Genomic DNA, 15210 nt, shown 5'->3' on the forward strand with positions numbered 1-15210 from the left:
TAAAAGGAGCTTGAACCCTGGCACACATACAAAACTGCATTTGCAGTACTAGAAAGAACAGACTCCCAGCCTCTGCAAAGCTCTCAGGCAATCTCAGGTACAGCAGCTAATTGAGGGAGACACTAGTCTCACGATTTGTACTCAGTAGTGATGTTCCTAGGTGCATCTAAATAGTACCCATTAGATAGTGTATTTGTAACAAGAGGCAAATACTGAGGTCCGAGATGGTGAAAAGACCAATTTCATGTTTTAGTGGAAGTGAGAGCTATGCAATGACCTGGTGGCAGAGCTGTGAATTGATTTTTAGATCCCATTAGAGTCCCTTTTAAGCAGCTCAGCAATTCTCAAGATTGCTTTCCATGGCCAAGGATGCACAATTGAATTAGAAGGGCAGATCGAAAAATAAAAATAAAATTAAAATGGAAAGTGGTCATTCTGTGTGACTTGGTTTCTGATTATTTGGAATGCTATTATTTTCTGCCTAAAATGTCCAGTTATGAAGGAAGTTTGAGGTGGTTTTCTAGCTCTTGTAACTCAAAGGCATTCGAAATTATAAAAGTATTATCACAAATTATGCAAATACAAGACCACTAGAATTAAAGTTGAAGGTTTATGGCATTCATTCTATGAGGCAATGATTAAAGAATTATCTTTCACATGAGTAGATATTTCTCTAAGTACATTGATCTTATTTGAAAAAGTTTAAAAATTCCTCACTAGAATATTGAATTTTAATACAATGCAATTCCTTTTTAAGCATAACAGTATTTTACCATATTCATTGACCTTAACACAGAGATAAGGTCAATTTAGATCTTCATAACAGAAAGATAAGTATGGCTATTTACTGTTAATTAGTAATTTGGACGCCATATAAAATTCAGTATTGTCTGTTTTTTAGACTCCTACTTTTTGGGTTTCTTTCAACTAAGAACTGGTAATCTGTAGACCTTCATTTTCAAAATGTTAGAAAGCAACTCTTTATGCTGAAATTTTTTGATGTTCTGGAAAGCTCATCAATATTTGTATATTAAGTAGTCAATGTGGAATACAACACTCCCTGATCATTGCACCTTTATATTCTATTAAAGGACTCTATGAAGTAATCACTGCCATGGAATTTTACCAAATTAACCTGGACTGTCAATCTCTCAGCACTAAGCAGTTAATGATGCTTTCAAGAATGATCTGATAATCTAACTGGTGGTCCACTAACCTAAAATCTAATGTTTGAAATGATGCAGACTTGAATATTAATAAACACATGGCATAGCATCCCACCAATGGTGTGTTGTAGTGTTAATACCATAAAAAAGGTCGTATGTTGCAATAGTGAGGAAAACCCATTTCTTATTGTGTGAAGATCAGTCACTTCTTGAATCCCTTCTGAGTCTCCATTGTTTCCCAAAGGAAAGATGAAGAAGTGTTTACATCTCAGGGTTCTGAACATCAAATGTTTTCTTTTTGATACAGATCATTCACTATATCAAGTCTGGTAGACACTGATACTACTAAGTAAATCAGTCATCTTAGAAAGTCCTTGTAACCAGGGGGAACTGAAGAAGTTAACTAGGAAGTCGTTAGAAACAGCGTTCCTCAAATGTTTCCAATACGCAGATATGCAACAAAGGTTAAAGAGAGCATGTCAGTAAGTTTCACTTAAAAGTTCCTATTTATAGTGATATTTATTCATTTTATAGGTTTTTGCTGTTTTAGGGAGCTTTTTGAATAGGATGAGTTTGCACTGTGTTCATAGTGAGTCTTCTATAGCATGCTTTTCTATGGATTTTCAAGTTTGGAGTACTTACGTTTTTGTAATTGCCAGGATAGGAGTTCCCAATATATTCGTATGTAATACCTTAGTGCTCTTGAATAACATGCATGCTCTTTATTCATACACCATAGAGTAAATATTGACTATATAGAAACTACAAAAGGTTTGCCTTTTTATCACAAGAGAAGTTGAAGCCCATCTTACCCCTAGAAAGTATGAGCTCTCACTGTCACAGCTATTCTTCACTAATTTATTAAATCCAAAGGATGTTTTAACTTCCTGTTTTCCTTTGAGAATCTCACAGTTGGCCTAGTGTCTCTCACCTGGTCTCAGTTTAGTTTTTTCAGTTGGTATTAGACCTTTGCCATAGTCTCAAAACGGATGTTTGGATTGCTCCCTTTCTGCCCTAATTTATGCCCCAGAAATATATTTCTGTTTGAATAATGGGAGTAGTATCACTCTCTTGGTAAAACCTCCGAAAGCTCTCAATTTGTTTTTCTCAACTCAACCTTTAATGTAATTTCCAGCTTCCGTACTTGAAATGTTCCATGGATCCTGTGCTATTCCCCCTTTCCCTGTTGACTGAAGGTCATTCCTGCCACTGTCCTTTGAGCCATTGCTCACACTGCCTACACTACCTCCTATAAGTATTCATATGCCATTCAGTTTTCTGATTCCAGTTTGAAGATCTTACTTCAGCTGCCTCTTTGTCCACACTTGTCACCTGGTCCAAACTAGATTTGAAATACAAATATAGGAAAATTAAATTTGACTCCCTATCATAAAACAGGATCAGTCATTTCAGTTCTTTGTTCTCCTGAATTCTGTAAGTCATGTGTTCCTTATGCAGGTTTTGAGTACAGATAGAAACCATAACCATTGCCCAATGTGCTGGATTCAGGTGCATTAAAATTCCTCTAAGAATTTTAGCTTTCTCATTGGGAAAACATAATTAACTAGAGTATCAATTTCATCAAATTTTTGATGAGTCAGTAGTTGAAACAGACAGCAAGCAATACATAGATTGGTTGGTAAACCTTACTTTGGAGGAATATAATTAATATTTTAATTATAATTTAATTTTAATTAAGCTGTAGCTCTTGTATTATGAATATTAATTAAGCCCCCCCCCCAAAAAAAAACCTGCTTGCATAAGAACATCTGCATGTAAATTCTGGAAACCTACCCTCAGTTGTTTCTGATTGATAAATAACAATACCAATAGCCAACAGCTGGGGAGGAAAGACAGAGGCCGGATAGGATTTCCTTGGCTTGGGTCTGGGAGGAGGAGGAAGGGAGAGATCCACCATGCTAGGAGAGTGTGGGGAAGAAGAGAGACACCATGCCTGAGAAGAGTCCAGGACAGAGAGGCATAGCCACCATGTCAAGGAGGTGGAAAAGCAGGGCCCAGAAAGCTGCCCAACAGGATCCAGGGCAGCCAAGATAAAACATAGAATTATTAAATAATAACATGGAATTAACTACTCAGAGGCTAGGCAGTGGCCAAACTATTGTGCTGCTTTAGACATCTTAAAATATAAAGGCTGTGCATGTGTCTTTCATTTGGGAACCTAGATCATTGGGGCAGGTAGCAACCCCACATTGAAATAATTAATGTTAATTAGTTCTACATTAACCCATATTGAAGTTAGATTTTTATGTGTCTGTAGGGTCTGTATATTTGTAATCTTCCCCATTCCTCTTAGTATCTTACCTAGAAGATATTCTCCATTTTTTATCTAGCTACAAATTGTTACTCATTCATTGTTATTCATCCTTTGTTATTCAGCCAGGAGGGAAGCTTCGTATATGAATAGATCTACTCTCAATTACTTTCTACTATTCTCCCAAATCTAAGAAATAAAAGTTCCATGCCAGGGATCTACTTTGCTTATCATGGTCATCTTTGCACTGTTCTCATTAGCACAGCCAGTCTCCCCAGTCTCTTCTGGTCCTTCCTGCCCAGCTCTCCTGTGCTCAACTGCTAATGTGGGCATAATAGTTGTCAGTGATTGAGTTTTCTACCCTTATCATACTTTGTAGACTGGGCTATAGCTGCCAGCCACACTGAGTCACCGGGGACTCCAAATCAGACTAGTCTAAACTGAGCTTAGTAAACATGAAGCTCAAGAAGAAGGAAGACCAAAGTGTGCATGCTTCCGTCGTTCTTAGAAGAAAACCAGGGAAGGGGATAACACTTGAAATGTAAATAAAGAAAATATCCAATTAAAATCAAAGAAAATTATAAATGTTATAAATGAATAATATATATAAACAATATTTTGAATACTTTTATGTAATTAAAATATTATTAACATTAATTCCATCTGCTTATTTTTACTCTCCTTGTGCATCTTAGGAGAAAAACCACTATGTCATCTTTTCCCAGACCAGCATAGCATCTAACTGCATTCAAATTACTTATCCTTACAGGCTGCAGGTAAGTGCAGCTCTCATGGCTCATCAAAGAAGCCTCTCTTTGCAGCCAATGGCAACAATCAACTCATCAAAATGCTGACAACTTATAATGGCGTGTCTATCCCCAAAGGCATCTACAAGACAGTGTCTTCACCAAGGCTCAGGACATGCAATGCAAATGGGACTGAAAGACTGTAAAAGTCAAACAGCCAGGAAGCCTGCTGTAAGATACTGTCTCCTAGCAAGGAGAGACAGTAAACTCCTGATACAGAAACTAGAAAACTGCCTAAACAAGTCTTGAACAATGATAATACCTGGAAAAGTAATTGTATTATTTATTTATTTTTCTTTGGGGGGGCAGGGAGTTTAGAGGTCTGGTGCAAAGGGGTCGGGGATGGAGATATCCTCATGGAGACAGGGGCAGAGGTTGGGGGAAGATATTGGATGTGATAAAGTGAGAGGATAGAAAAGTAACTTTTTATTCACCTGATATAACTGTCATGTCAGACACTTACTGCTTAGTAAGCTCACCCAATCTAGTTCTTTTTGATTTCTGGCTGGCTGCTTCAATGTAGCTGTTCTGGGTCAAACTCTTCTCCAAGCTGACTGATTCAATCTCCCTTCTCTCAGCTTCTCACTGAATTGGTCTACTTGAAAAAAACGGTGAATTTCATGAACAAATGCGCTGACTGCACAAATGGACTAGAACTAAATGGAACTACAGGAACTTAACTGAAATCAATATCATTCAACTGAACTACACTGAAGTCAACTCAACTGAACTCGCAGCATTGCCTGAACCCAACTGAACTGTACTCCCTCAATTAGACTTCCCTTTCAAACATGGCTTCTTCCTTCTATAAACTAACTGTGCTTTCATTGTTTGTGATTAAAGGTATTCGCTAAGGATGTGTTTGTACTCCAGCTAGAACATGCTTTAATCCAGGAAATGTCTGCATTCCAGATTGACCACATAGATCTAGAAGGTCTTTAGATGTGACCTCTTGCCAGAAAAGCCATGCTGATGCTGGACTAAAATTCTGTTACAAATAACACATGTTAATTTAGAAAGTAGAAATCTCAATTGGTCCCACTCCTAGACAACAGAAACATCTAGGAAACTCAGGACTGCTGAAAGAGGGAGAATTAGGTCTTTCCCTCCTAGAAATGAGTTTCTAATTGGTTATCTAAAACCAAGCCTCAGTCCTGAAATATATACATATAGACAGATACAGACACATACCTCATATACACACATTAATAATCAAAGACAAAAAGGTCATGAATTTGAAAAGGATTGGGGAAGAAAATGGTAGGAAGGAAACAATATAATTATATTTTAATTACAAGTTAAAAATTAAAATTGCATATATGACTTGTAATATATTTCTACTGGACACGATTTAGAAAACTAATATAAGTATAGAGGGAACAGCATACACTAGAGAATCTCAGAACAAGGGTGCTAGTGCAATTTCTGTCAACCAATAAATTTGAGTTATTGAAGTCAACTCATATAACTTATTTTAAATTAGTAATACAGGGCTTAGTCAGATTGCTAAGTGGATAAAGAAGTATATGATGCCCAATGATGCAAACCCAATGACCTAAGCTCAATCTCTAGAATCCAGAAAAAGTAGAAGTAGAAAATCAACTTTATAGTTATCATGTGAATTCCACATGTAGGCTGTGGCACAGGATACATGCACACACACACACACACACACACACACACACACACACACACACACACAAGACCTATTATATTAGTAAAGATGCTAATGCAGGCCATAAGTGTTTATGCTTATGAAAGGAAACATCTTTATGTATCTTAAAGATTATTCTTGTCCCATTTATATAACTCCAGAAACTGTTTCATCATGAAATATATTGGTTAGTGTCCTCCAAATGAATGTGGGTGAAGAGATAATACTATTTTCCTTACAAAAACAAAACAAAACAAGCAAACACTACAAACCATCTTTCTAGAATGATGTAGAGATTAACTTCCAATATATATTTTCTAATAGTTGGTAAGTTTGTAAATATATAAATATAATTTTCCTGCTTAAAATTAAACAACAGTTAATAAAAAATTGGAAAACAATTAAACAACAGCCAAATGAGAAAACGAATACATTGAACATATTGGCAATCGCAAAACTATGTGGCAAGATACTAACATATTCTAGGTAAAGCAAAAGCCTTTTGCAATATATATTTGAGCCCCACATAACAACTGGGTCTACAATCCTACACTCTCCAGTGCCAAAGAGGGTTTACTTCTTTCATCATTTTTGTTTTTGTTTTTGTCTTGTTTTCATTTTTTTATTCTGTTTAATCCCAGCAGTATAGTCTGACTTGACTTGGCCTTCTCTGTGGAAAACAACATCATGAGTGTGATTGTGGTGATTTGAATCACAATGGCTCCTACCAGCTAATATTTTTAAATGTTTGGTCCCCATGAATGGTGTGGACTTGTTGTATAGGGGACTTTCAGGATAGCATTTGAAATGTAAATGAAGAAAATATCTAATAAAAAAAGAAAAAGAAAGGAAAAAACAGAAACATGGAAAAGTGGTAGAAAAACAATTTACCATTAGTTTACTCATGCTTATTAGAAATAAATCTGTGGTTCAAAGTTCAATAGACCAGACATAATAGTAAATGAGAAAGATAACAGAAACAGAAAAGATTAGAAATCAATGAACTGACAGAACCCTACCTGATACTTAAGTAACATCTATGCCACAGGCTTTCATATAAAAAAAATTCTCCTTCATAACAAAAGGAAAAAACAGACAGTGTTAGTTCCTGGAGAAATACATTGGCTGTCATTGGAAAAGTGACCTGAGAGATAGCCATTAAGCCTCATTGCTTTTCTTAATGTCTCCTTGGTTCTATCATAAATTGAGGCCATGACATTATGAGAGTATTTATAGAGTTAATACTATCCAGCAGACATCTGGGTCCACCTTTCTTTAGGATTCCTGCCAGTACATAGAAGAGACCCATTTGGAATTTGAGACTATATCCAGAGACTTCTTCGAAAGGCTATACTCCTTCTAAATTATACATTTTTTTTTATTAACAGATGAAAATTTGAAGGGGAAATACCATATACTATAAGCCATTTGGGAATAGCCAGCTCTAGAGGATGACTCACAATTTGAATGGCAGAGATCCTGGAAGTACAGCTCTAAGCTCATCTGTGCTCTTGTCTGACTCACTCCTTCTGTGAACTCTGCAGGCGTTTTATGACAAATGTACACATGTGTATCAGGCATGTGACCTTGTTGGCAGTTATCTGCTGTGTCAAGGGCTATTGGCAGATGCCCAAGAATTGATTGACACATATCTCACAGAACTGGAGTTAATTAATATGTCTACCAATTCCCAAATGTACCACAGGAAACAGAACTGTTTAATACAGCAATCAATGACATACTGTGTGTGGTCAAAGGCATTTACTAGACAGGAAAACTAGAGTTTTGGAAGACACTACTCAAGAGTGAATATATAGGTATCAAAATGCTAGAAATGACTATTTTTATAACCACAAGACTAAACTTTGTGGTATTTTGGATATTGATTTATCATTAGAAATAGCAAGTGATATTTTTCCTATAAGATTCAAAACTATTAAATGATGACTAGGCCCTTGCATTTTTTTTAAAAAGTAGTGTTTTACTTCTGTGACATTCTTCACAAAGATGTTTAGTCCATATTCAGTTTTCTAATATAGAAGTGTCTACAAGCTTGGAAAATAGGAATAAAGCAATAGGTATTTTTAGGGACGTTTATTGAAAAAGCAACTTTGGCAGTGTTGCTTGCTAACAGTTCTCACAAATGTTAATAGTGAAGATTATTCTTTTCATAAAATATAATTATTTGTAGACTAAAAATCACTGAATAAAATTGTTCGATCTTTTCATTATTTTATTATAGGACATCTATCAGGAAAACATGCATGTAATTCCTAGCTTAAAATTTATGAGGAAAAATTATATAACTAAAGAAAAAGAGGCTATGAATTTGAAAGAGAACTGAGGGTTTGGGTGGGAGACATGGGTTTGAAGAGAGGAAGGAGAAGAGACAGAGATGTAATTATAGTGTAATCTCATAAAACATAAATGTTATTTTAAAGACACTTTTGATGATGGTATTTCCAAACTCCATGTGTGTGTGAATATTAATTCAACATTCCCAGCCTTTCTCCTGGTGCCTCTTTTATTTTTTTCCTTTTCCAGGCTTTCCATTAGTGTCATTTTTTTTCTAACAGTATAAAGTGCACATTGTCTCTTTTTCTCAACTTCATAAACAGCAAAATTGGTTAAAGCCAAGGGTAGCATTTTAAGTAATAGTATAGATCAATTTAAAGCAGATTGTCTCAGAAGGCAGCTTAAGCATTGAAAATTAAATTTGATGTAGTCTAGACAAGCTCTCCTGATAATATCTTTTCCAGAATTTCCTAGATTGCCTGTCTAGACTGCTCCAAATCCCCCAGGTAATTGCATAATCATCTTTTTTCTGACCTCCTACTCTGGAATGGTATTTTATAATTTATAGTTTTCATGCAAATCAAAATCACTGGGCTTCTTAATTTGGACCTGTTCGAAACTCTTGACTTTCTTGGGAAAAAATACTTGTACCTCAATATGTCATCTCAAAGGAGCTCACATAGGAAACTAGGTTTATTTACTATTTCAGTGGAGGGGAGCCTGAGCAATGGCCTGTAGCCCTTCACTCCTCTATGAGCCCACCCTAAGAGCAGCAAAGCTTAGTTTACTTGAAAGATAGCACGTATTAACAACAGGAAGCTCAATTATAGGAGGGCAATCGAGCCATCTTCATAGGAAAAAGTCATAAAAATCCATGCAGATGCATAGAATTTTAGCATAAATAGATACCAAAGTAATGGAAGTCTCAGCTTTTAGAGATGGGGGATTTAAGATGAGTACAGAGAAGCTCTATAAGGGAAGTCTAGTGACATTATTTATAATCACAGATGAGGAGACAAGTCAATACCAGGTAAGGTGGCAATAATGAATGAGACAAACTGCCAAGACTTTGAACCTGAGACACATTCATAATTTCGAGTATTAGCTGTTTGTTTTTTAGCAAGGATGAGCTATCAGATCTCAAACATGTTCATTCCAATTTTACATTAAGCACAGATACAGGGAACTAAGCCCCTGGCTCTACATGGAGTAACTAAGGTTAAGTAAAGGGAGATGCAGGATGTAAATCCCGCGACCGAAAGAATGCCACGCTTTCACATTGAGACTGGAAGGTTGGAGTTTGTGTAGCACTAAATGTTAGGAGTGTGGAAGGCGATTTGAGGTAATGATTTAGCATAACTCTCATTTAACATATGTGAATCCCTAGGCAAGGATGATTTTATTGTCTTACAGGTTATGAGCAAGACTATGAGATGTTAAATAATTTTCCCATATGCACCTAGAGGCAAGAGCTTCGGGGATACTGGTTAGTTCATAATGTTGTTCCACCTATAGGGTTGCAGACCTCTTTAGCTCCTTGAGTACTTTCTCTAGCTCCTCCATTGCGGGCCCTGTGTTCCATCCAATAGCTGACTGTGAGCATCCATTTCTGTGTTTGACAGGCACCGGCATAGTCTCACAAGAGACAGCTATATCAGGGTCCTTTCAGCAAAATCTTGCTGGTGTATGCAATGGTGTCAGTGTTTGGAGGCTGATTATGGGATGGATTTCCAGGTGTGGCAGTCTCTAGATGGTCTATCCTTTAGTCTCAGCTCCAAACTTTGTCTCTGAAGATGGCCTAGTTGGCCATCATTGGAAGAGAGGCCCCTTGGTCTTGCAAACTTTATATGCCTCAGTACAGGGGAACGGCAGAGCCAAGAAGGGGGAGTGGGTTGCTAGGGGAGTGGGGGTGAGGAGGATATGGGGGAACTTTTGGGATAGCATTTGAAATGTAAGTGAAAAAAATACCTAATTTTTTAAAAAAAGGGAAAAAAAAGACAAGAAATACAAATAATTAAAGAAATAAATAAATAAATAAATAAATAAATAAATAAATTCCCAGGGCTTCAAAAGCTGATGCTTTGTGGATGGAGATCTGATGCCTATTATAGCACCACCATGCATGTTTTTCTGTGCATCTAGGGAAAGATATTCCTGGAAGTGCTACTGCATCCTTGTGTGCATTATGAATCCGGGTACAAAATGTGCACCACAGTGGGTCCAGCTTTTATTGAAGTCGGCAGTTTTACATTTGGGCTGGTAGTACATGGGTAGGTACTTAATTGGAAGTGACTAAAGCCACCATCTCTATTCTCTCCAGGGTCCTGCATAGGAACTAATTCCTATTTTCCTCAGAGTGAAACAGGAAACTTAAAGAGGACTCATTTCCTAAAGAGTCCCATCATGATGAAACATCTTGTCCACACTAAAAAGTATTTCACACATACTTGTGAGGATGAGGAGAAGGAAGTATATAAGGGCATATGGGCGGGTGGGCAGGCACAAGCATGTAATTTACATATATGGATGAGTCCTCAGGGGTCTCATCAGAGAAGCAACAGCAGAAACCACACCACCACCACCATGTAAGTGGCTAGAGCATTGGAAACACAGCCTGTAGTGCGCTGTCCCGTATAAGGAAGATAAAGCATGAAATGTTTGGCTTTCTTGTCTTTGGAATCAACACAACACATTGCTATCTCATAGGGCACCTTAAGAAAATGCAGCACTAGCCTGGAGCTGAGGATCTAAGAGGCTGACATGTAAATTCGGTCTTATCTTTAGGATTCCAGAAAGATTTTGTGAACAAACTCTTGATTTGTTGAGCATTTTTGAATTCCAATTTGGAAATAAGTTCTGTAACAGATCACCCTCTCAGCATGTGAACACTCTCATTCTGAAGACTCAGTGCCAGAGCTAACAACGGTGTTTGTAACCGAGGCGGCTGAGATGCACAGCTCAATACACCGTTTTCAATAGGAGCAATGCCTCCTTATTTTAAATCTGATTTAAATTTACTCAACTATAATTCTCTCACCAAAGTCTCTCTTAACAACCTCTTTTTTCAGTAGAGCAAAATATATTTTATTCTTTTCAGTGCTAGTAGTGTAATAACCAGAAATATAAAGGTAAAACCTAACAAAGCAAGAACCAGAATGTGAGAGTCCCATCTTGGAGTCCATTTATAGAGCATATCCATCTTAATTCTCTGACAGAAAATACCAACAAAAATAAAACAAAACAAACAAGCAAACACAACAGATCAGTAGGAGGCTGAAACCTTTGACTGAGCAAGTTATGGCAGGGGAGCTACAGATAAGCAGATGACTGAGGGCAGAGAACACCTGGAGCTCGCCTCCCTGGGTCTCACATGCAGAGAGGAGGACTCTGAAATCCAGGGTGAGAACAAATGTTCTCCTCCCTTCTCTTGTCCCACAGTTGGTGAGTGATGACTGCGTTGTTTTATATTTACAGACTAAAGTTAATAACAGCATCTGAATTGGAACAAGGTCCCCATGCATACATAACAGGAAGCTAAATGAGCTGAAGGAATCAGCAATGAACAGTTTAAACCGGAAGGAGCCAGGAACCAAAAGCGTTTTTATGCGTCAGCTTTACCTCAGGATGATGTCCAACTTCAATATAGGTGCAGATTGGATGGAAAGCCCCAGTTCCACAGGCATACAAGTGAGTCTGATTATAAGCCTCCAGGACCTTGATGAAATTGGCACATTCTTTCTGTGAAACAAAAGGCAAACCAGTTAGTTCCAGCCTTCAGCCTGACTGAAGAACCCAGGGTGTTTGCTATGCTGGGAGAGGTTTTGTATGTATACCTTTTTCAAATTTTAGGGCTCATTTATTATTCCCTTATTTTGTTCACAGCATTACATGTATTAAAATATAAAAAAACTAAACCTTGAGGAAATTAATATAATATACTGTGCTAGCTTTATATCAACATGAACAAGCTATAGTTATCTGAGAAGCGGGAACTACATATGAGAACGTTCATCCATCAGACTGGTATGTAAGCTAGCATAGAAGGCCTTTTCTTAGTGATTGATAGGGAAGGGCCCAGTCCCTTTTGGGTGGTGCCACACCTGGGCTGGCGGTTCCATGTTCTATAAGAAAGCAGGTCAGTGAGCAAGCCATAGAATCCAAGCCAGTCAATAGCACCCTCAGCAGCTTCTACATCAGCTCTTGCCTCCAAGTTCCCGCCCTAACTTCCTTCAAAAATGAACAGTGGTATTGATATCTAAGGCCAAGTCGTTTGGATGCAGTGTTTCATCACAGCAATAGTAACCCTGGATAAGACATATACCCTTCACCAAACATCTTTCATGAAATCTATTTCTAAAACATCATAGCCTAACTGAATAAGAAGTTCTGGGTTGCCAATAATCATGGGTGACATTTCCACAGTTCAGACAACAACCAATTCTCTAAATAACAAATTATTCAAATGAGATTATGGTGAAATTCTTATTACAAAATTGACTTCTGAGTTTAAATTTAGAAAACAGGAAGAGAAATAAAGGATAACATGAAGCTAATCATTGCTAGTAATACATATTGGTTTCTTTCTAATAAGTATGCATTCACATGCTACCTAATAGATATATTGAGAGTGTTTTCCTACATTGTTCATAGTTGTTAAGAAAATTTTCAGTTGAATATTTAAAAGTAAGCCCTAGACATAGAACAATAAAATTTCAAACCAGACTACTGTATAAATGATGTTGGCTCGATCACAAAATGGAGAACCAGGTTGAATGTTATGCACCGAAGTGTGTTATGCCCTCAAAGCTTTCTCTGTGACCCGCGACTTCTTAGGTGTGAACTCAGAATGCATCTGGACTTATGTAGTCAGTTAGAGTTTATAAGTGGAGTGTTATAACTCGCTGAGTACATTTCCACATGACATTTGTATCCAGTATTTGCAGCTGATGACTTAGGTCTCAACACTATTGGCCCATAAAATAAGGAGCAGGCAAGTTCAGCAGAATAATTAACATTTCAATTCAAGAAAGTGCCTGCTATTCATTCTATCTGATTGCTCTAGGATGAAACCTGATATTGTCCTATGAATATACACCCTTAGATGAATTAGACTTATTTAAAAGAAAATGGAAGCTTTAGATGTGAGTCCTCATGCATTCTTAACAATAATGTGCAATTTCAGTAGGTAAAAATTATAAAAACCAAAACCAAAACAAACCAAAACAAAACTAAATAAACAATTCCTTTATTGTTTTGTTAAGTAAATCCAGAATGTATTCTCTTTCTTTTGGGCAAGGCATAAAATTATGCTCTGAAATCAACTGATTTTGTAAATTGTTCTGTTCTGAGGAAGAATTTCCTAGCTTAAAGGGTGTATGTCTACCCTTCCTCACACACTTTGAACAGGTTCGTTCCTGTTCAAAATATCATCACTGCAAAGGAGATAAAACACAACTTCCCTTGTTCCCAAAGCCCAGACTTCATTCTGTATCAGTCCCTCCTCCTTTCCCTACAGGACACAACATGAACGCCTATGCAGAGGAAGGAAACATCTGATAAATTCATTTACAAATGAAGCATTCATGGGTTTGCCCACAGGATATATTCGTACTCCTTTAAAAAAAAAATCTGTCATTTTCAAAGGAGGAATTTTTAAAAATATCTTTCTTTGAAACATGTAGGTGGTCACATATTCTGCTTTTACAGCCATCCCTCATTGTGGGTTCAATATTATTATATTCAAGAAGATAAATAATGAGTTCTGGTACCATATGTCCAAAGCAAGATATTGGCTGTGCATTCATGGTTAAGCAAATGGATATTCTAGTACATAATAGTTGCAGACCCAGTCAGAAGACTTGTTCACTTCAGAAAAGAACAGGACCTCACTTGGTCTGGGAAATGCTTGTTGAGACTCACAAGCCGTTTTGCATATAAACCTAATGTCTCTAGTTCCATTGTTCACATCTAATACCTCGTAACATAACAATTTTAAAAGAGACTATGGTTCTCTGTGGTATAAAAGCAAAACATAATCATGAGAACAAATACTTGTAAACACAAAGGAAGGGTCACATTACCCTGACCACTGTTATGAATTTAATACCATAGCTTTTGTGAGTTCATTATTTCGTATAGATTAGATAACCAATTAGCAATTTACCAGCGACTAAGGCTGTCTTTCTAAAGAAACTAGCAGGTTATAATTAACACAAGAAAAACTCCCTAAGCTCTTGAAGCCCACAAAATTGGACTACATTGAATATCAAATTCTCAATTTGTTCTCTATTAACTGTTAAATAGGGAACCACTATACTATGACAACCATTCTTTTACAAAGCTGCTGGAACAAAATCAATCATGGGACTCTAGCCGAGAAACCTGGCAAAGAGTCTGACTGAGTGTGCTGATAACAAGTGAGTCTGAGTTAGAGAAAATGGAGCCCCACCCTATTGGCCCAAGGCCTAGAATGATCTCCTTAATTTCCCCACTGAACTCTCCCAATTGGCAAGTCGAACTGTTTGCCATGCCCCGAGGCTACCTTAGTATTATTTTCAAAGTAAAGGTTGAGGCAAATAGAGTGCGGAACAATTTCTTGGGCTTAGAGGGTAAAATGATGGTTGTAGGAAAACAAAGGAGTGGAAGGAAATACTTTCAAGATTGGTTTGAAAATAGCCAAAGGAAGAACCCTCAGCATGTGTGGAAGAGGAAAGCAGACAAAAGGGTCTGAGCAGAGAGGAACCCAAAACTTAAAAGACATTCACTTAGGATCTGTTCTTAAGAGAATGTCTACATAACAGTGTATCAATCCAGTCATTCATTTGCCTTCATTTGCCTCGCTTTTTTAGTCTGTGGCTGCCAAGCCTGGTGAGGATTCCAAACAGGACATTCATTTTATTCTGAGGCTGCCTGAACATTCTGTTAAACTAGGGGGAAGCGCGGCAGCAAAAGGAGACACACTTCACACATTGCTGCTCTGGGGAGACAGAAGAGGAGTGTTTCTGACCTTTCCTTGAA

General features: G+C 37.3%; 1 protein-coding gene across 1 annotated transcript in view; it reads right to left on the reverse strand.

Moving 5' to 3' along the window:
- The window catches only part of Sema3a (semaphorin 3A), a 502602-nt gene that overhangs the window by 128158 nt on the left and 359234 nt on the right, over positions 1-15210 (reverse strand). The window contains exon 7 of the mRNA XM_021162357.2: positions 11812-11931. Coding sequence (XP_021018016.1) covers positions 11812-11931 — 120 coding nt within the window. The remainder of the gene's footprint in view (positions 1-11811; positions 11932-15210) is intronic.

The sequence above is a fragment of the Mus caroli genome, unplaced genomic scaffold (assembly GCF_978045245.1).
Source record: "Mus caroli unplaced genomic scaffold, Mus_caroli_1 scaffold_4, whole genome shotgun sequence".
Taxonomy (NCBI): Eukaryota; Metazoa; Chordata; class Mammalia; order Rodentia; family Muridae; genus Mus; species Mus caroli.